The sequence below is a fragment of the Gymnoscopelus microlampas genome (assembly GCF_963454915.1).
Source record: "Gymnoscopelus microlampas genome assembly, chromosome: 16".
NCBI classification, from domain to species: domain Eukaryota; kingdom Metazoa; phylum Chordata; class Actinopteri; order Myctophiformes; family Myctophidae; genus Gymnoscopelus; species Gymnoscopelus microlampas.
The window spans coordinates 19,295,852-19,318,790 of NC_139953.1; the positions used below are offsets into that span (position 1 = coordinate 19,295,852).

Sequence of the window (22,939 nt, forward strand, 5' to 3'; positions counted from 1 at the left end):
CGCAGCAGACATGCTTCATAGCTGCTAAGAAACATTGGATTCTAGGCCAATTGGATTTTTTCTCTTTTTAACCCAAGACATCTTAGTTGTAGATACCGTAAGAGGCAGCAATGTGGTCTCCAAAATTTGACCTGGACAAGTTTTTTCTCAAAGTCCCAGTTCAGCACTTTTTGAAATTCAAATTTGACCTGGACAAGTTTTTTCTCAAAGTCCCAGTTCAGCACTTTTTGAAATTCTGTACAAAAAATCTTAGCAAGACGTGTGTCCATAGTATAACCTGTTCAAAGTCTTAATCCGGCCTTAAATTCTGCTGTGGCTGTCTCTGATAGTTTTAATGGCCATAACAGGTCTGAGAACAGCTAGATAGGCCACCACCACCTGATTGACGTGCCATGCGTATAACGATGGAAAAGAGAGGTAAAAACAAACGATCGACGTAGCTGGTGACGACAAAATACTCACTCACTTCTCTATCAATCCATCAGTTACTTTTGTACAATCCCTGGTTCAATGCAGTCTGTCAATTTTGACCTCTGATTGTATTACAAAACTAACACATAATTGTTATGCAGAAAATGTGGTCCATGCACTGTACCATATCAATAATATTGTGCATTAGTTGCACTATATTAAACCTTCATACACACACTAAACTGGTTTAAAAATATTGGACACTGTTAAAATGTAAGAAGATAATATACTATCTTATGCAAATATGTTCTATGGCAGTTTACCTCTGAAGTCTGTGCTGCAGTTGGCACCGTTTGTGTTGAGACAGACTGATGATGTGATTGCCTCACAGTCGGCTGTCTTCAGCTCTAACCCAGCTGTCCAATTGGCTCGAGAGACCATAAAACCGTCCAACCATCCCGTGAGGCAAAAGACCTTCTGTTAATTACTGTACACCAACACTGACTTCCCCCTGGAGGGGCAAAACTTATATACCCCCCCCCCATCTCCCAATCCTCCAGTCATTCATCTATTCCTAATCCCTGTCCCCCAGTGCAACAGTACTTCTATAGGATCAGCACCCAAAAGTCAATTGAAGGTGTCATTAAGCTGAGCTAACTATGGTCCTGGTTTATTGGCCTTTGTCAATATAACCCTACAAGAGTAGAAACTTCAAATGAAATAATGGAAGCATCTGAGAAAATATACCTTACAGACCAAGTGCATTTTTACTTTTTGAATAAGTCTCAATTATGCTAATCTCACTTTAGCTACTTCTTGTATAATGTTGTTGATTCTGAACAAAGATAATTTCTTAGTTAAATAGATTAAATGCATGCATGCTTGCCGGGAATTGTACAAATCTGACACTGTCAATGGACTAGTTTTTGAATCTGCTCCATATATTACTGTTCCTCACCTTTCACACTGCTCTTGCACAACACTCTTCAACAATACAAGAGTGAAATCCCTGTGCATCATACAATATAGCATTGGTTTACCTTTCCACCAATCCACCACAAGAAACGGACAGACTCTCTTGACTCAAACAAGGAACATTTACCGTGTCAATAACCTTGACCCACAGCACCTACAAGTTCATCTGCCGTTCTCAACACTATAGTCCTATTTAGTGGTTTGGATCAAAGACCTAATTATTATATAGAGTTAACACTTAATGGAGTTTGAACACTGGTGAACAGCGTGTTCTTTTTGTGTTTGTTTTAATTAAACTTTAGAGACCCATCATCAAAGCTGACATTCTTTTCTTTTGCCTAAAGTTATTCTAAAAGTGCTAAATCCTTCTGACATTAGATGCCTCAATAGCCAAACTAATAAGATCGTAGATCAAAGCACAGTTGAGAAATTGTGCATAACTCGAGGGCAAAAGTCAGTTTTCCATATTGCTAACAGAATGACAAACTATTTCTAATAAAGGATTATTTATATATATATTTTTTTTTTCACATGACAGAATTCAGTGATTGCTTCTCAATGCCTTGGATGCCCAGAATATGTCACAAGGAGAGACATGAGTGAAATCCATAAATGTCACCAGTGAAAGATTTCTATAAGCTGACATCACTGAGGATATTGACAAATGACACAATCATTGTCACAGTTAAATGTTTTGCTTTATACCATTCTCAGGCCTAAAGATCCAGAGAGTGCACACAATTGTATTCAGTCACAACAAATCAATGCCTGCACTTGATGGAAATTTATTTTAGTTCAGTTATAGGAACCCTTCTCCCTTCCCCATGTGCACGCACGCACGCTACTATAGGGCCAATACACACCATCTCACACGCAGACAAACAGCTGCAGTTGCTACAATATTCTTCATAACTCATATATTTCTGTCCACTACTGTCATTCCTTTGTCTTAACCAGAGCAACTCGATCGTGTTGAAGATGGCATGAACCATATCAACCAAGACATGAAGGAAGCCGAGAAAAATTTAAAAGATTTAGGGAAATGCTGTGGGCTTTTCATATGTCCGTGTAACAAGTAGGTACTGACAATATGCCCGGAAGGTTCTTTCAATATGTGGTGGCGTCCAGTTTTTCCTCTTTTTTTTTTTTGTTATAGTTTTGTTCGTACTTTCTTTCGTCACAGTGTCTGAAGTTGTTGTCTTCTCTCCCTTTGTCTTCTCTTTTTCTCTCTCCTTTCCCTCTCCTCTTTCCCGCCTTCTCCTTTTTCTCGTGCTTCATTCTATGGGGGATAAATGACTTGTGTTTAATCAGAGCAACTGGAGCGCATCGAGGAGGGAATGGACCAAATCAATAAGGACATGAAGGATGCAGAAAAGAATTTGAACGATCTAGGGAAATTCTGTGGTCTTTGCTCCTGTCCATGTAACAAGTAGGTGCTGCTTGCCTGCCCGCCTGCCTGCCATTTAACAACAAACAGAAAACACTGAAAATGAGGTAGAAGTGACAGCATAGTGGGCATCAGCCAAAAATCAACTGCTTCAGCTCTAACTCCGCCTCCAACCTACTGACTCCTGGGTGCTATGATCTGCTCTCGCTCACACGCACACCTGTGCGCGCACACACACACACACACACACACACACACACACACACACACACACACACACACACACACACACACACACACACACACACACACACACACACACACACACACACACACACACACACGTTCGCTCACATACTCACTCACTGTCAGTTTATCCAACCAAAATGCCTCCACACGCTCAGACAATATATACAAACACATACATAGATTAATGTGGGCACACAGACACACAAATATACAAAATGTCTGAGTGCCAGCGGCCCCAGGTCTTCATTTTGATTTGCTGCATTGGACCGGCCTCCAGACAATCCTTAATCCGCGGCTCCATGTCACAGCGCAGTCCACTGCTCAGAGCCATCATTAAATGTCTGGCTTATGAAAAGTGCATGGATGCTTCAAAAGTGGAACGCTGATTAATGTGCTCATATAACATACAAAAACATTTAACTCAGACATGCCATTTCAATTGACCTTGCCTTTACTCAGGCAGAAACTAACTAGACCTGTGCAAAACGAGCACCAAACGTTCGCTCAACCTAAGATCTGCTACACTCAGCCACGGCTTTTCATCAAAGTGCCTCTTTGGGTGCTCTTCTGTCAAGTGTCCTTTTATATGTGCCATGTTCTCTTGAACTAACACCTATTCACACACAATGGGAATCATCTGCATACATGTGTAGCCATCATGGAAGTCCCATATCTCTGCTGCGCTACTGCAGTACTGTTTTGTGAGAGGAATTATAAAATAATAAAAAAAAACATCCAACATTAATGAAGAAAAGTAAAGTGGACGTGCTTCGTCAGTGGATAGTGGATACCACTGTAGCGCATATCCAAAATGATAGTTAGAACTTAGAACTTGGTTTAATAGCCGGACTGGGTTTCCAAATGCATCTTGGCACACATCATTTTAAAGGAGCACTTCACCAAAACAATAATGATGATTCACTGTATTATGCATAAAATATGTACATATTCCCCATAATATAAACGGTTTTCCAGAAAACTATTTGATTTCAATGTTATTAGAGCCTAATATTAAGCACTGCTAATTTAAACAGAAAAAAAGTCTGAATGGACAGCTACTGTCAACTAAATACCAAATTTGATACACATACTGTGATTTAATTCACAGGATTGAAGTAAAGAATTCAATTCAAATATCTGTGAAAATAATAATTTTCATACATTTTGCCAAAGGCTGCGACCAAAATTGAGTTGAGCTCAACTGGTGAAGTGCTCTTTTAATGCATCGGCTACCAATAAAATCCGATGATCTTGGTCCTAAAATGCCTCTGGGAAGCCCGACGCGGTTTTGACACTTCTCCTCACTCATGCATGACCTTCTACTACTTACCACTACTACCACGCCGCTTAACATCAAGTAGACCCAAGCCTTTTCACAGGCAACTAAACATCTCTGTCCCACATTCCCCACCCTCACCCTCTCTGAACGCACCCTCTCAGCCATTCTTTAAAATCACTAAGTGCCAATGATGCCTGCCAGTGGCATGCCCCTGTTGAATGCTCATGCATGCAATGATGGTGATGGTGATAATGATGATGATGACAGTGTTGCTGATGATGATGCACCGCATAACGACAATGCCACACGTGATGACCTCTACGCTATAAGGTGGCGATGCTGACACAGTGAATGGGTTGCTGGTTGATGCTGATCAAATCCTTGTGTGTTTCATTTAGCATGAGCAGGCCTGGGAGATGTCTTCTAGTTAGCTGGATAACAACTGTGGAATGGTTGAAGAGGTTGGAGATGAACAAGGGATAAACAGGAGGACAGAGAAAAGACTTGCTGTTTTTTAAGTGACAAACGGAACGACATTAGACTTAAGCAGTCTATTTTTACATCAGAAGGAAACAAAAGAATAATTGGCCCTGGAATAAACATACTTGTTATTGAGTAAACTGTAGTTTCACAAATTATTTTGCATCTGTTTAACCACTTAAACCCTATTTTATACTTTGTTGTGCAATGGTGTTGCACAGCAAAAATAGCCAACGCGTGTGCGCTTGTAGATCGGCAATTTCCACTATTTTCGCCTGTGCGGCTGTGCCCCACAATTGGGATGTCAGAGACAGTGAGAAACATACAGTTCCTGATCAGATCTGAGACTTGACCACTGAGAGAGAACATATATGGCACAACTCAGTGCATTTTCTCTGCAGCGGCACTCTCCTGTGGAGCTCTGTGCTAAATTAGCCATTATCCTGTACTAGCTGTTCCACGCTACTGTTAGCTTAGGTCTCTCTTTCGCCTCAGGGGGGCTCGCAATTCACATACATGTAGGTCAACCCCATCAGATACCGCCATGATACCATGCCGGGAAGTTCACTGAAAAGGCAAAGATAGATGCTGAGATGCCTGCAAGAACAAAGAGAATCAAATTCTGTCTGAAGTTTTTTTCACTGGTTTGTGATTTATTCTTGCATATACACAGAGGGTACTGTAAATGGTGCACTAATGCCTTTGAAATCCCAGCTGTCTGTTAGATTTAGCTGACTCCAGGCATTTTTGGTGCTAATGCCTTTGGATCCAGGCTGTCTGCATGCCAGCTTTAGAGGAGTTTGATCGCCGTATAGATCAACTTGCAGGTCTCTCTGGGAATGAGTTAGATGGAACAACTTCACTTTCACCCAGGGATCTGCAGACATGTGTGATCTAATCAGATCATCTCTTGAAGGGAAGCTGATTAGGGAAACAGACTTTATCCATTCCAAGACAGCAGAGGAGATCCAAATAACACAGGGTAACAACCTGGAGGAGTTGAGTGGAGAGGAAAAGACAGCAAAGGAGAGGAGTGGAGACACGGGGAGGGGAGGGAAGGATGCTTAGTAAGGCACCAGAGGAAGAGAGTGAAGACAAAGAAAATAGTATATCACACGAAGAGCAGAGGATTACTACAGGCAGTGTGTATTTACCACACTGCTCCGTGTCACCAGGGAGAGGGAGTCAACTGAATATTTGCCTCAGTCCATTTTCTATTAATAAATCCAATGTAGGAGGCTAAGCACATCTCCATCTGAAACAACCACAATGCTTCCTCAACAAAACCAACAGTACAAGCAGAGAAAAGGCAGAATATCAATGAAGAAATGGAAAAAACGGAGGGACACAGAGAGAGAGAGAAGGTTGAGGTTTTGCCGTTTGAACAGAACAATAAATATATGGGAGTGTCGATGTTAGACAGAAGCTGACATATGATATGTTGATATAGCCCTTGTATGCCTGACCGATCTGCCGTTTAATATCCCAAACCAACATGAATGCATGTATTTTTCCTAATGGCAATACAGTGAAAGGATCCATCTTCCGAAAGTCAACCAGTGGAGCCCTATAAATGCAAAAGTCTCTTGTTGACTGACTTACTGAGTGACTGATGACGTTACACCATTGGTCGGCCGGTTGGCTTAACGGAGTAGCTAATCGTAGAGCAATCCTCCCTCCAGGCTAAGGGATGTTATGTCTAACTGCCCTAACTGCCTAATTTGACACTGGTGTCAAATGACGCCTGTATGGCCATGGTCGATTACATATCGCCGACCATGTTCCTGTATCCGTTGTTTAAAATCAAAAGCGTTTCATGGTCCAGCCATATACAAGTTTTTGACCCAGTCTTATTGTACTTTTTTTGGACAAAATAATGTGATGAAACACATGGACTACAGATTGCTACATTAGCACAGATGTAACTTGTTAGCCCATTGAACAGAAATCGTCTATTCTCGCTGGTTGACGACCCAATCATCCTGTCAGAACCTTGTCATAATATTATTCTCTCTACATTAATTCTACATGATATGAAGGCTTATCAAAAGCAGTCCGACGTGACTAATATAAGACCATTAATGATTCATAATTAACCAAAGTGGTTTTTCTCCATTGACTCCCTCCAGTTTCTTGTTTTTAATTCAGTTGTTAATTTTTTTCCCTCGTTTCCTTTTTTTTGCAGTTTGTTCTTCACACTAATTGTTGTCGTTGTCTCCTCCTGATGATGTAACACGTCCTGTGTTGTGTGTCTGCCAAAAGCTTCTGTCTCTTCTCTGTTCTCTGTCACACAGGGACACGTAACTGTGGAATGTAGGGTGGGGGTGGGTTGGGGATTGTGTGTGTTTGTATGTATGGGGTGGAGGTGTATTTACCAATGTAACAGCATCAGAAATGGTAGCGGGTGGGGTTTATAGAAGAAACCAGCGGGTGGAGTGTTGGGAGGGTGCGGGGGGTCTCGGTCGGGGGTCCCAATAACCGAGTCATCTCAAGTGTTGCAGCAGTCACCACGCATGCCTGTGTTACACATAAACCCTGGTTTGATTCCAGCTTGAGTGAAGGTATGTGACTCAGCGTACGAGGCTTGCCTGTTTTCCAGCAGTATGTTATATACCTAGGAGATATAACATCGTGGAGATTATGACTGTGGCGATGCCACATACAGTGCTGCTGTATGATGACAGAAACCGCACCCAGCCAAACCAAACCTACCTCCCCACTGATCTACCAGCCAATCCACGCCTGCTATGCTCTGCTTGACCTAATCTAGTCCTGTGTTGAGCTCACTTTGTACTTCGTCGTGCGGCCATACCGCTCGCCAGAAAATGACAGATTTACGGCGAGCGGCACGGTCGTATGGTGAAGCATGAGTTGGGCTTTAGTCATATATCTCTGTGCTGGATGCATGATTATCAAATAGCACGTCTGTATGTCAGCTGATCACGCTGTAGACTTACATCTGATTTAGACTTCGTTGCACGACCCTTTCGCCTAACGACACCTTTTTCTGTTGTAAAAGCCTTTACAATTGAAAATGCATTTTTTTTGTCGAGCGAAAGGGTCGCGTCATGGCGGAGTGTGAATTAGCCACTATTTACGTGCTGCTGCATTGCCTCAAATCCTAGGCTCTCTTCGTAGATATCTCAGTGACTATGCAAGTAAAGCGATGAGCGTAGAGTTGATGAATAACTGTTCCTCCTCTTCCTGCTCCTCCTCGTGGTCGTCGTCACTTTACTCCTGCTTCCTCTTCATCATCGGACGTGTCCAGGATGAAGACTGGGGGCAGCAAGGCCTGGGGCAACAATCAGGATGGCGTGGTGGCCAGCCAGCCTGCCCGCGTCGTGGACGAACGTGAACAGATGGCCATCAGCGGGGGCTTCATCCGCAGGTGAGAGGGTTGATGACACTGGAGGGTGTGTGTGTGTCTTTAGGTAAATCCTCATCGTTCATTTTACTCAGAGAGTGTAAGGGTCCATTTTTACACTCATGGTGTTAAAGCCACAATCCATAACTTTTAAGTGCATCGTCTCCTTCTGCCAATGGAGAGGGGTAATTGCAACAATGTCCGAACTACCACCAAGAACTCTACCATTGTCAACCAGTAGGTGTCCTGCCCAACACCAGGGGACACCTACAGGGGACAGTCCCTGAGGGACTGGTTTCTTAATCATGTGCTCTCCCGCTGGCTTTTTGACCATTACCATCCATTGCCAAGTACAACCCGTCCCGCCTGCAGTTTATTTTTGACCGACTGCTCCCATCCGCTGCCTGGCCCTGCAATGTTTTCATTGGGACCCAAATACAAACAGATAGACGATAAGGGACATAAAGGGGTGCAGAATTTTAACCATTTCGGCACCAAGGACAGAGACACAGTGGGCTGGGCTATTAATAGATCCATACTAATGGTAATGATGTTTCAAAATTACATTCTCCTCCTCTTCATTTACACAAGATAGATATGTTCATTCATGTCAACCAGAAGTAAAGCATAACCACACATGATAAATAACATGGGCCTATTTTGTATTAGCATAACGTTCTCTTGGCAAAACATCGCTGCAAAGCATACAAAAGGTTGTTCAAATGTGCAATAATTCACATTAATTGACAGGAAATTACATTGAAACCCTGTGATAGCCTACAAGGTACTATAATTGTATGGAAATTTAAATTACTTTAAAACTAAAATTAAGGCATTTACTGAATTTCCAGATGACTAAAGTCTAATCCGGGCCTATTTCTGATAAATATCACTTTCTCAAGAAGAAGAATAGGGAGACCACCTCCAACCATAATAGATGTACTACTTATATTGTAATAACATACTCTACCATACAGATAGGTTTAAATGTTTTATTCATAAAAATAAGTCACGGATTGGAGCTTTAAATTAACACTGCCAATTTGACTGTGTAGGAAGAAAAATTAGAGGGAGGATGCGTGTTTGTTGCGCGCGTGCACACACACACACACACACGCACGCGCACACACACAGAGTGCTTAAACTGAAAGGAAATAAATTGTCCATCTGGTGAGGTGAGAATGTGGGATGTAAGGGAACCCTGGTGGGACCAGCGAGGGAGGAGAAAGAGACAGAGAGGTCAGAGGTCAGAGATGACCATCTGCAGGTGCCCAGGCATTTATGTGGAGAGAATGAGAATGCAGACGAAGCAAGACAGAGGGTGATTGAGGAGAAATGAAAAATCTGAAAACATCACTCCTATTTCTTCACTTAGAAACTTTTTATTTTACATAAATATTATTGACAAGAATAAATGAACCTCAAGTGAAATTTATGGACATGGCAGTGTGTGTGTGTGTGTGTGTGTGTGTGTGTGTGTGTGTGTGTGTGTGTGTGTGTGTGTGTGTGTGTGTGTGTGTGTGTGTGTGTGTGTGTGTGTGTGTGTGTGTGTGTGTGTGTGTGTGTGTGTGTGTGTGTGTGTGTGTGTGTGTGTGTGTGTGTGTGTGCGCGCGTGCGTGCGCATTACTCTATCTAAATATACTTCCTATGTGCATGTTTGTGTGCATGCAGGGTAACAGACGATGCCCGGGAGAATGAGATGGATGAGAACCTGGAACAGGTGGGAGGTATCATTGGTAACCTGCGCCATATGGCACTGGACATGGGCAACGAGATCGATACTCAGAACCGCCAGATCGACAGGATCATGGACAAGGTACAGCCACATGCATTACATTAGTCTAGAGTACACAGATATGTAGACTGTATGTATTGTATGTATTTTCAAGATTGTATTTTCAAGATTTTTCAAAATGTCCACACATTTTCAACAATTTTCAATAATAGTGAAAAGGTCTGTATCTACAAGTTCACGACACATTGTGATGCGTTAGGAATTTGTGGCTCAGAAAGTAAAGTATAATTGTGAACATAATCAAGTGCGACTCCCGCTCGGTCTCAACTATTAGCTGCCGTTTCACTATTTGTGACAAAGGATTTAAAATGGCACCTATAGTATAAGGGCCATAATGAACCGCCCCTTACCACTTATGTAACCATCTGGATTCAAAGCCAAATCACCCATGTGGGAAACTAAACATCTACCGCTCATCTACCGCTTGGGAGATCTGTGTCTCATTCTCCCGGGCAAGGGAGATATTAGGCTTCTGGGCTACAGGCAGGGCTACTCTGCTAATACTCCTAATGCAATAACATGAGGAGAACGCTACAACACTGTTGTGACTTCAACAAAACTGATCTTGACCTCTTGCGAAGCTACCACGACAGCTACGCCGACACACCGATACACCTATATCCTGACATTCTTCTTTTTGTTAATCTCTTCCTTCCACCCAGGCCGATTCCAACAAGACCAGGATTGACGAGGCCAACCAGCGTGCCACAAAGATGTTGGGCAGTGGCTAAGCTCCCTCTCGACCCCCCTAAGCCCGCACTGTCCTGCCGTGAGCGCCAACCTGCCATCAGGCGCCGACATGCTTTCATCATGGTATTGACCTTCTAGGTTTGCACACATGCACATATCACCTCCCCCGACCTGCCCCTCATTGTAAATGTCGTTCTGTCGTCTGTCGAGCTTTTTCAAAAATGATTGTCCTCGTAAAAAGATGATTTCTTTATACTCCGTATATCATTCTTTCCAAAGGTTGTATATAGTGCTGACTCGATGGCTCTCTAGCTCACCTGTGAAGTTTTTATTCTCTTTATCGAAAAATATATAGTATATATATATATCATATATTATAATATAACATATATAATATATATATACAAAAGTACACTGCGCTGGATGACAAGTATAATAGGAATGCTCTACAAGCTGTTTTTTTTCTTCGTTATTTTCTTTTCTGAGTGTCGTCCTGGTAGAACTGTGTCGTTCCATTTAGGCTACTGTCATGCTCCTTATTTTGGTGTCGTCATACGAAAGGGAGAAGACCGATTGGATGAGAACAAAAATCACATGAATAAACATGTATCTAAGCGAGGGTCCAGGCTGATGGGGTTTACAAAGAGCACTTAACAATCAAAAACAAAGGCAGTCTTTGGTTTCATTGTTCTTTTTTTTCCCCTCATCGCAATCATAATGAGTTCCTGTTTAGACAATGTGCAACTAGATCTCTCTGTAGCTGTATTAGACATTGCATTCCAAGTGACGTGATTTGTGCGTTCTCTGCATGACAAATGGTAGATTTTAGAGCCTTATAACTAAAAAAACATGTCTGAAAAATACATATTAAAAAAAGATAACATGGCAGTAGCAAATTGACAAAAACGCATGCTCAGTATTAGGACACAGTTGATCGTTCCATACTCTACTACAAGTTTGCAATAGTGCCACTCTTTCTGTCTCTATATATTTATCTACTGTGACCATCTCGTTGTAAAATAATGCAAAAAGGGATAATTAAAAAAACAGGTGATGAGATCATGAGGGGAAAAAATGAGGACTTGGGGGTTGTATTGCAAAAAAAAACAATGACCTGTTTTCTAAATGAATATGCAGTTCAGTGATGAAAATGTTGATTATGTGCTGAAAGATGGAGACTGGTTGTGTACTGTAACATAGGTTTTGGATGCTCTGAAAAAAACAAATGTTTGCAATGTAAAGCAAAGACACATATTTCTGAGAGACCTTACTTTTATAAAAAGATTGTATCTGTTGGTTTATTCTCCCCGTGTGGTTTATTATTGGTTAAGAAAAACACAAAAATAATTATGAGAATAATTATGAACGACTATAAGACTCTGAAACAAGAAAAAAAAATGACATACAAAAGTTTTTTTTTGTTGCTTCTGAACTTTAGAGCTATGCACACCAAATCGCCAAAATGTGGAGTAGTTAGAACAAGATGAATAAATGCCTAAAATCCAGGAAAGACAACAATAGGTCAAACTGTAAGATTGATGTCCTCTAACGCATGTAATATTAAAGACTCCCTCTCTGTATCCTGTCAGTGTGTAAAGTGGTGGACATTTTGTAGCTAGCTGAATTGATTAAAAGTAATGAACCCTAGTCACACACGTGTCTGTCTTTTTTGCTCCTGTCATTCGACAGCCTTTGGTTTCTGGACCACCAAGGAGCTCTGAGCAGACATCTTGGCCAGGGGATGTTATTTCTATAGCTTATTTATCAAAGAGAAATATTTTTGGTTTTGTATTTAATTTTTTTATTCCGTTTTATTGTAATTTTGCTTTCCTTGTTTTTTTATGTTTTGGATTTGTCTTTTGTATTGTGATTTTTGTATGGTGATTATTGTTTTGCATTGTTTTGTAATGTTTTGTATTGTTGGTGGTGGTGTTGTTGTATTATTTGTTTGAAATCAATAAAAGAAAGTGTTTAACATAAGCCAACTAGTTTATTTACAGGGGATCTATCTGTGTGGTCTAAAGCCACATTTGACACACGGTCAAATGTGTGTGTGTGTGTGTGTGTGTGTGTGTGTGTGTGTGTGTGTGTTGAAGTGGCGCATGTGTTGCTTCTTTGCCGTGCTCAAACATACGGACGGACGGACACACACACACGGTCATGCTCAAACATACGGACGGACGGACACACACACACGGTCAAATGTAGAGCGGCTGGCACCGCTAAAAAGACACTAAAGTCTCTACCAAATCAAATAAATTCAACAAGATAGTATAACCTCACCTGTGCTACTTGCAGGAGGCTACATAGATAGCGTGCAGGGGGATAAATGTCCTTTTGCATTCAATTGAGTGTATTCACACTCAGGACATATAAGTGTATGGACAACTGAACAGAATTGTGTCTAGGATCAGAGTCACGAGACATAGATATACTGCACACACAGTAAATCTACTGTATGTCTCGTGACCCATAGGTATACATTCATTCACAACGATAATGTGGCGTGTTGGTCCATTGCATTACTTATTCTCAACTGGTTTCCCACTGGGACCAGATAATTGTGTATTGTGTCTTATGAAGTCATAGATTAAGCATTCCCACTATTGAAAAGAGACAAATACATAGTTTAAGATAAGGCTACAGTATAACTGTTTCATTGAGTAATAATAAAAGGCTCTTTAAATGCAATCTTGGAATTGTGAGATTACATTATTAATCTATATAGACAATCAGCACGATGAGATTTAGTTCTCTTGGTATACAGTCAGTACATACATATTTACTAAAGGTATTACTTAGACATTGGGAATAATTATGAATTCGTTTTAGAATTTTCTTTTAAATAGAATCAGGAAAAACTTCTTTAGCATTTGATCGAGTTTATCCATCACTGTGGACCTCTGAAGAAATTCCATAAAAATAGACAAATCTGTGGATGACCTCGTAATTGAGATACCTTGTCTGTCCTCCACACTGACTCAAATTCTGATTGTGTTGACAACGGATGGCAGCACTATACAACGCACGCACGCACGCACGCACGCACGCACGCACGCACGCACGCACGCACGCACGCACGCACGCACGCACACACACACACACACACACACACACACACACACACACACACACACACACACACACACACACACACACACAATCCAGTACAATCTATCATAGTTTATCAGTATGCTGGAGCAGTGTAAGGGAACAGGCCGAGCTTGTGTATTAGGCTTCCTCAGCTACTGTCTTCTCCACTGGGACCAACATAGAACTAGTAGAGCTGTAGCCCCATCCATACCAATAGCATCTGGCCTCATGCTACTGTTTGAGGCATTCTGCATAAAAAGGCTTTGGATATACTAGCAACATGGTGCTATAGTTTGCTATGAATTTTATAAAATTATGGTATTATGGTCTTCCACCCCTACCCTACAATCCCTATTCCGGGCATGTCATAAAATAATAGACAAACATTCAGCAATAATAACATTCAGCAATAATAACATTCAGCGATAATAACATTCAGCAAAAATAGTACCGTGGCTATTTTCGGAAAGAGATTTGGTGTAAAGGGAAAAAAGGAGGGGACCAAGTATAGACCACTGGGGAACCCCTGTCAATGAAGTATATACTGTAGTAATGACTAAGTGGTTAAAGTCATACAAGTCAATATTCATCTAAATTATACAGTTTGCACTACTCACTGTATTTTAAGGTGCTCTGCATAAAGGTGTCGACTGTAAAACATGCTTTTGTTAAACAGAATTAATTTTATATCTATTCTGTTTATTATGAAGGAACAGATATAGGTTTCTGTGAGTATTCACTGCCCTGTCCAATAACAACAAAGCCTGTTCTCTATCTGTACAGTATACACATCATAATGGCACAGGCATTCGATAAATTCATTCTGAAAGATCTACTATACATTATTCATTTATGTCTAGAGATAACAGCTGTTACTTTCTAAGTATGGATCTGTATGTGTTGCTTGTCAGTGTAGTGTAAATAGAGGATCATCATGATAAATGATGTGATATATGGATCAGTGCATCGACTTGAGTACTCACCGATGCACGATCCAACATGTTACGCAGTATCAGAGCCATTTCCGATACTGGAATAAGCATTGCGATGTTTCAATCAGTATGTTGTCTGAATTTCTACAACTGACAGTTTTGTGCTGTGGAGCTAAGCTGTTTTCATGATTCTGTTATTTATGGCATGTAAATTAAAACATTCTGCCATTTCCCCTTCAACTACGGGTAAAGAAAACAACTAACTATGATTTGAGGTATTCATTCAGCAAAATGACAATCTTAAAAGACAAGAGAAAAATCTTTTAGAATATAAGTTGAGGAATAGTGTGTTATTGTGCCATCACTGTTGCATTATAATTTCAGTACTTTCAGAGTGCGAGGGAGCCATTGGTGCAAACAAGTGCTGCAATACCATGCAATCACCAACATCTCTCCCTATCGCCCTCTCCTTCTCCCATTTATTGTTCTATAGCTCGCACTTGCTCTTGCTCTCCCCTACTTAACTCTATCTTTCTCTCTATCTTTCACCATCTCTCTCTCTCTCTCTCTCTCTCTCTCTCTCTCTCTCACACGCACGCGCGCACGCACGCACGCACGCACGCACGCACGCACGCACATACACACACACACACACACACACACACACACACACACACACACACACACACACACACACACACACACACACACACACACTATCTCATAAATTATTCAGCAGGATAACAAATAAAAAACACTACTTGAAGCTGAGGATAGGATATTATGGGAATACTACAGATGTATCCTGTTCTTCTGTGTTATCATCACATCATCTCCTCTCATTACGTCTGTTAACAGTTACCAACGCATTTCAAACACACACACACACACACACACACACACACACACACACACACACACACACACACACACACACACACACACACACACACACACACACACACACACACACACACACACACACACACACAGTTAATATAATATTCTGCAGATAAGTGGTGATTGGTGACATGACCCCCATCAGTGGCATGCATTTCACTGACTGAAACACACACACACACACACACACACACACACACACACACACACACACACACACACACACACACACACACACACACACACACACACACACACACACACACACACACACACACACACACACACGATCTACGAAATGGGTGTATTCGTCAGGGTATGTATAACATCTGGAGGCCATTATCTATGACCATGTGTTGAGGACAGTAGATAAGGAAGTGAAACTGCATCAATTTGATTGCTCAGACGGAGAAGGGGAGAGGGGACACACACACAAGAGTATTACTGCACTATCAGCATATTTATGTACATGCTAATGACTTTCTTAATTCCCTGTTTTAATAATCCTTGCTAATGCCGTATGTGTATTGAGTCCACTATGTGAATTATTATAAGCCAGATATCTCTGTCTCACTGCTCTACAATGTCTATTTTATTTTTATTTAATCAGGGATGGTCCACAAAGCCCAGTGGATGCAGCAACATCCTGCTTCACACATACAGTCCCACCTGACCCCGGGTTAGACTGAATAATGTACCTCATTTACCTTTTAACCACATTTTTTACCAAATTTTGATCTCATTTTAGTTGTATTATTTGTATTCATAATATTTGATTCCATTATAATCCAGAATAATCTCTATTATTATCTTGTTGTATATTGTCTTGCCGACCATGCCACACCACGCTGTAGGTACCTGTATGTGAATGACAAATAAATCCTGATTGGTTCTTGATTTTCTCTCATTAAAAGCAGGAAGCTGCAGACTTGCAGAGTAAAACCAGTGTTCAATTATGTCTGAGAGTGTAACCAAATGGATGGTCCATTTGGTTACACTTGTACACACTCAGAGTTACAACTGGATACATAAATACTGAGGATTTTACTGGGTGCTATTGATAATCTGAAAAGCCCATTTCTTTAGCCAGTCCACCCAGGACTCAGGAGGACATCCAGGTACGTGCAGAGGCTCTGGCAGGTGAGGTTTTATTATTTAATATTTTTTAAGGACACACATTGCAAACTATACTGATCTTGATTAGAGTCAAGATTACAATTACAGTCCCTGCCAGGTCTATTGTTGCCATCTGCTTGAGAAGTCCATGGAGAGAATTTGGTCATTCCAACCCAACTTGAGTTGAACCAACAACCTTCTGAACACAAAGCAGTGTTTTTAACCATTAAGACTTTTCCGTAGGCTAACCTAATAATGGAAAGGAGTATTTTCTGGTCCCTGGGGGAGTGGAAATTGCTATTACAGCTTCACCCAGAAGATGGCTGCTCAAATGAGCACACACAGGGGGAGCTATTATCTTGCTCAGGGACACTTCAACACAGGCAGTAGATTGGCTCTCTTGGCTCTCTACCCACTCAGCTGAGTACCAAATCTATGTAGCATAGGTTGAGGTAGTGCAGATTTATAGTAGACAAACTAATAGAGAACTGGCAATAATGTGAAAATGTGAAATTTGCAGAAATGGCAACAGCGGTGTGTGTGTGTGTGTGTGTGTGTGTGTGTGTGTGTGTGTGTGTGTGTGTGTGTGTGTGTGTGTGTGTGTGTGTGTGTGTGTGTGTGTGTGTGTGTGTGTGTTCGCACATGCGCGTGCGTGTTTACCTCCCACTTTAGTCTTTCATTTCTTTACTCACCTATTTTGTCAGTTCCTTCCCTATCTGTATTACAACCCACACTCTCTGCTTGTCTGCTCTCTTTCCAGCGCTCAGTTCCATTGTTATTAGTCTGCTCTCCCCATCCATCCTCCAGACACTGCTGCTTTCACTTTCTCCACTCACCAGCCCTCCCTCTCATTCTCTCTCTCTCTACCTCTCTCTCTAGTGCTTACTTGTGTCTGCTGTCTGCCTCTCTCTATTGCTGACACAGTCTGGAAGCCAATTTGTTAAGAGTCAGCAGCATATGACGCCTGGAGGAATAACACCCTCCCGCCATAAGCGCGCGCGCACACACACACACACACACACACACACACACACACACACACACACACACACACACACACACAGTATGTGTATGCACAGCCACATGCCCAATCACACAAGCGAATGAACAAAACTCAATTAACAAAACAAATTCTCTCTCTCACTCACACATAATTAATAACAAGCTAGGCTTGCATCCATTGTAAATGCATTCATACTGTATTCATACTCCCTCCTCAGCCCACGGCTTAGATCACACCACTCAGAATCGGACTCAATGGCTATGCATGTGCGTGTGTGTGTGTGTGTGTGTGTGTGTGTGTGTGTGTGTGTGTGTGTGTGTGTGTGTGTGTGTGTGTGTGTGTGTGTGTGTGTGTGTGTATTCTCATGTTAAGTACTCCACAGCATCTCTGGGTTCACATGCTCTTCCACGCAGGCTCAGGTGAACAGACCTATGGGTCTATGTGTCTGCACACGCTAACATGTATGTATGTATGCTACTGTGTGCTGGTCTCTACGTGCAAAAGGCACTTTCCTCTACTATGCTGGTTACAGTATATATCATGTTATTCCAACTTAGCGAGGGAGGGGCAGAAAGAGAAGGAGGAAAGGAGAGAGAGAGAGAGAGAGAGAGAGAGAGAGAGAGAGAGAGAGAGAGAGAGAGAGAGTGAGTAGGGGGAGGGAAGGAATCTTATGTAAGGCTATGCTCTGTTATGTGAACATGAAGCAAGCTTGTCCACACTGGAAAATGCACCTTTACAGGTCATTTTTTGCACTCTCAGAGTTGGACTTTTGAATGAAGGAGAGGACAAAGACAGATACAGATAATGAGAATGAGAATGAGAATGAGAATGAGAATGAGAATGAGAATGAGAATGAGAATGAGAATGGGAGCGAAAGAGAGAAACATACACACATGATAAAATAACTACAGTGGGAGGATGATCAACCGATCAAAAGAAGACAGAGAGGGCCAAAAAGAGAGGGATGAACAGAACTGAGAGGCAGGGGAGAGAGAAACAGAGGATGCTGAAGGGAGATAAAGGAAATGAGTGGAGGGAGTGATGGATATCGAGGGTGGGGGAGAGAGAGGGCTGTCAGGGGGCTCGCTCTGCAGCCGACTCTAAATATCCTGTGATGCGCTGACCTACGGGGCGGACTTTGTTTACTGGACTGGGTCAGTGGGGAAAGGAGACTCGCGAGGAGGAGGGGGGACGGCAAAAGATAGAGGAGGGAGGGAGCGAGGGAGAGAGGGAGAGTATAAGGGAGCATGGTGGAGGAGAGGGCAGGTGAGTGGTGTGTGTGTGTGTGTGTGTGTGTGTGTGTGTGTGTGTGTGTGTGTGTGTGTGTGTGTGTGTGTGTGTGTGTGTGTGTGCGCGCGTGCGTGAATAACGGCACACCCACAACGGTGTGCGAGAAGACAAGGCGCAGGGTAGCAGAGAGGGGTGGGGCTGCTCCCTCCTACGCACAGGGAAACCACTGCAATCTCTCCCTTCCTCTTCCTCAGTCTCTCTGGGTTCTGTCTCCCTCCCAGCACCATCTGTCTCGCTCTATCTCTCTCCCTCTTCCCATTTTTTTCCACTCCTCATAATCTCTCTCCTTGTCATTCTCAGGTACAAACACTCCGGGAAAAAACGCCCCCCTTGAAGAGCTTATCCACATGCATGTACTCGAGAGCCACTTAACATAGAAACTCCCCCACTGACATTTTCTGTAAACAAACCTGTTCTCAATCTCGTTGCCCACACACCGAGCTTGAGCCAGGTTACCACAGGTGAACCATGTTGCTTAAATCTAAGGAATTGTACTGAGGTGTCAAGTGTTTGTCAAATATTTCTGATGCCTGTAGGGTGCAAACATAATTTCCTGACGGATGAATAAAATAATCTATCAGGTCTGCGTGTGCATGTGACGTACGTGTGTGTTATTGTGGCATTTTCACCCCTTGGGAGCCGTTTTATTGGAGCGGTGGTGACAACTGGGGGAGGGGAAACAACTAAAATACATAGAATGCAGGGTGGATTGAGAGAGGGGGGGGGGGAGAACAAACAAAGGGAGGACTGAGTCACAATGGTATAAAGAGGGAGGGAAAGAGAGATTACAGCCGCCAGGTATTTCTAACCTTGGCCTCCTATTTACAGATTCACAGAGCCAAAGTGTCTGCTAACCCTGATAACCTTGCTGTGATCGCCTTGCCTGTTTGTTCTAGCTTGAAACGTGTATGGATGGATCTTTAATTAGGGCTAAACAAGGCCTCTTACAGGCTGATGACCTCTACTGTCATCCTCATCTGTGCCATAAACATTTGTCAGGGATAAGCAGCTATGTCAACAGTGACTCTTGGTGGTGGAAATGAGATACTGCAGCACAGAGGTATAGCAGGCATTTTCTGCTTTCATTGGTTTGACAAACTACATCTTCGAGTGGAAAGATAATTATTAACATTATATGTTTTCACTCATGTAGAAATGTAGTCATAGTAGGGTTAGGATTAGGGCCAGGCTCTGTGTTTAGGTCGATGTTCAAGTAAAGGTTGTAGTTCCCCCAAACAATTACTTATTTTCTTTCAATTACACACGCCTTGAATTTGTGGATTTTTTTTTTGTTTCTGTCGTATTCCTGTGCCAATAATTTTATGACCAGGTCATCGGTCAATAGGAGACTCAGTAGGAGACTCTTTGAGTCGACTCCGCCAGTCATCAAATCAAATTATTGACTTGGGAATGTGTGTGTGCGTGTGTGTGTGTGTGTGTGTGTGTGTGTGTGTGTGTGTGTGTGTGTGTGTGTGTGTGTGTGTGTGTGTGTGTGTGTGTGTGTGTGTGTGTGTGTGTGTGTGTGTGTTATCCAGCATCACAGTCATACCTGCCAACCTCCGACCGTCCGATAACCGCCCTGGAACCCCTCAAATGATAACTCAGGGGTTTCAAATCCGAGGGTTCTGGGTTCAAAGCTCCCAAAGAGCATTTTTCACTTTCCATCTAAATTGTGAAAGGTGAGTTAAGTATTACATTTCCAATTGCATTTCCTATGTTAGTGTGGCTCAAATAATAACTCAGGGGTTTCAATTCCGAGGGTTCTGGGTTCAAAGCTCCCAAAGAGCATTTTTCACTTTCCATCTAAATTGTGAAAGGTGAGTTAACTATTACATTCCCCATTGCATCTCCTATGCCTGTGTGGCTCAACAGGTGAATCAGGGGTTTATAATCCAAAGGTTCTGGGTTCAGAGCTCCCAAAGAGCATTTTTCACTTTCCATCTAAATTGTGAAAGGTGAGTTAAGTATTACATTCCCGATTGCTTCTTCCATGCTAGCATGGTTCAAAGGATAAATCAGGGGTTTATAATCCAAACGTTCTGGGTTCAAAACTCCCAAAGAGCATTTTTCACTTTCCATCTAAATTGTAAAAGGTGAGTTAACTATTACATTCCCGATTATATCTCCTATGCCAGCGTGGCTCAATAGATGAATCATAGGTTTATAAACCAAAGGTTCAGGGTTCAAAGCTCAAATAATACAAAAGTCAACTCCAACAACAAATATAAAATATCTCAAACAACCAAAACAACAATCAATACAAAACTTCAGTGTGCCTCAATAAAAAAACATAAAACAGTGGTCAAAAAAATAACAAATAAGTCAGCTATAATACTAACAGTGACATACAAAAAAAATGGCTTTGCTTATTATGTAAATGTATTAAGCTCCTCCCACTGGAGGCGGGCTTTACCCATGCTCCTCCCATTCTACCGGAGCTAAAAGAGGGCGTGAAGAGGGAGGCGGGCTGATTCCACGCTCCTCGCCTTAAAAAGAGCAAAGATAGAGATTTACCAGGACCAAGATTCAAACCCCCAACCTTCCACTTGTGAGGCCTCTCCTTTTCTCTTGCGCCACCAGGCTTTTCACACTAATCAGAAACTGGAGGTAATATTTGAAGTTTTAGGAAGAGGTGGCAGGTCAAAAGTTGAAAGTCTACAGCAAACACCTCTCCCCCTGACAGAATGACTGAATCTACTAGATTCACTGATGATCAGGGTTCATTATCACACAACTTTTTTTGAGTTTTAGGTTGTTAAAAACCATCTGTTGAAAAAAAAATGCAAAGGATGGTTGGAGAGCAAACAGAGGGATGTTTAATGTTATCAAAACACATATTCCTTATTGTCATATCTTAAAGTCATTTATCAATTTCAGAAGACCAAAACTATCAGTTTTAATGTGTGAACCTGGCTCAGAGTTCAAACAAAATAAGAGCAATACACTTAAACACAGAATTGATGAATATAAAGACAAAGGCTAATTAACTAATTGTTTATGAGTGAGTTAGTCTGCAGAATCTGTAGTGGATGTGTGCAAAGCAGTGGTTTTCAAAGTGGGGTCCAGGGGACCCTCATGGTTTCTTGAGGGGGTTCTAAATGTCCCCTTACATTTCTGTAACTCCCGAGAGTGTACAAAATGGAACCAAATGGACCCCTAATGGTCCATTTGTACACTCTCAGAGATATGGGGCTCATTGAAATTAAAATGTCTTAGAAGTAAGGAGTTGGATGATGGATGCAAACCAAAAGACAAACAAGCCGAGGGGAGAATGAGACTCCAAAAGTAATGAAGACTGCTGTCACTATGCGAGTCAGGAGGGAGTGCAGGACAGAAAGACCAAGGCAGACTAGTTCAGATACATGGAGTTTTCTTGTTTTTATTATGACAAAAACCAGGGAACACAAGGAGCACGAGAAGGACTAGGAGGGCACTTGCAAGTTTCACTTGTAAAAGCACAAGAAGAAAGCCTACATACACCGAATCAAGGAGACTAGATCAAACACTAAGATACTCACAGACAACTACATACAACAAACAGACTGGCAGTGAAGGGCAAACAGATTGAAACACGTTGGAGACACAGGTGCTTATCTATGGACAATCAACACACGATTGGCTAGGGCTAAACAAGACACAGGTGAACAACGTTTGCAAATGACATGGTGAGACAAGACAGGTAGCAGCAAACAGGAAACACTCAGACATCACTACAAAACAAAAGGTACACAAGTGTAAGTTAAAACTAGAACTAAGAAGATATATTTCTAAAATGTGTAAAGAAACACAACTGTATTGTAGAACACCAAGTATAACTAAGAAACAAGGAACGCAACAGTTATTGTTAAAAAACATCTGTTGGAACATTTTTCTCTGCACCCAGATGTACTCTTTCATTGAGAGCAAACAGAGGGATGTTTAATGTCATCAAAATACAAATCCGTTATTGTCATATCTTATAGTCATTAAATAGAG

At 41.9% G+C, this 22,939-nt stretch overlaps 1 protein-coding gene across 1 annotated transcript in view; it reads left to right on the plus strand.

Moving 5' to 3' along the window:
- Positions 1-12,588, plus strand: part of snap25a (synaptosome associated protein 25a) — a 45,268-nt gene extending 32,680 nt beyond the window's left edge. Inside the window, exons 5-8 of the mRNA XM_084082497.1 lie at positions 2,698-2,815; positions 8,050-8,169; positions 9,817-9,961; positions 10,603-12,588. Coding sequence (XP_083938623.1) covers positions 2,698-2,815; positions 8,050-8,169; positions 9,817-9,961; positions 10,603-10,671 — 452 coding nt within the window. The 3' untranslated portion in view covers positions 10,672-12,588. The remainder of the gene's footprint in view (positions 1-2,697; positions 2,816-8,049; positions 8,170-9,816; positions 9,962-10,602) is intronic.
- The last annotated feature ends 10,351 nt before the right edge of the window (positions 12,589-22,939 follow it).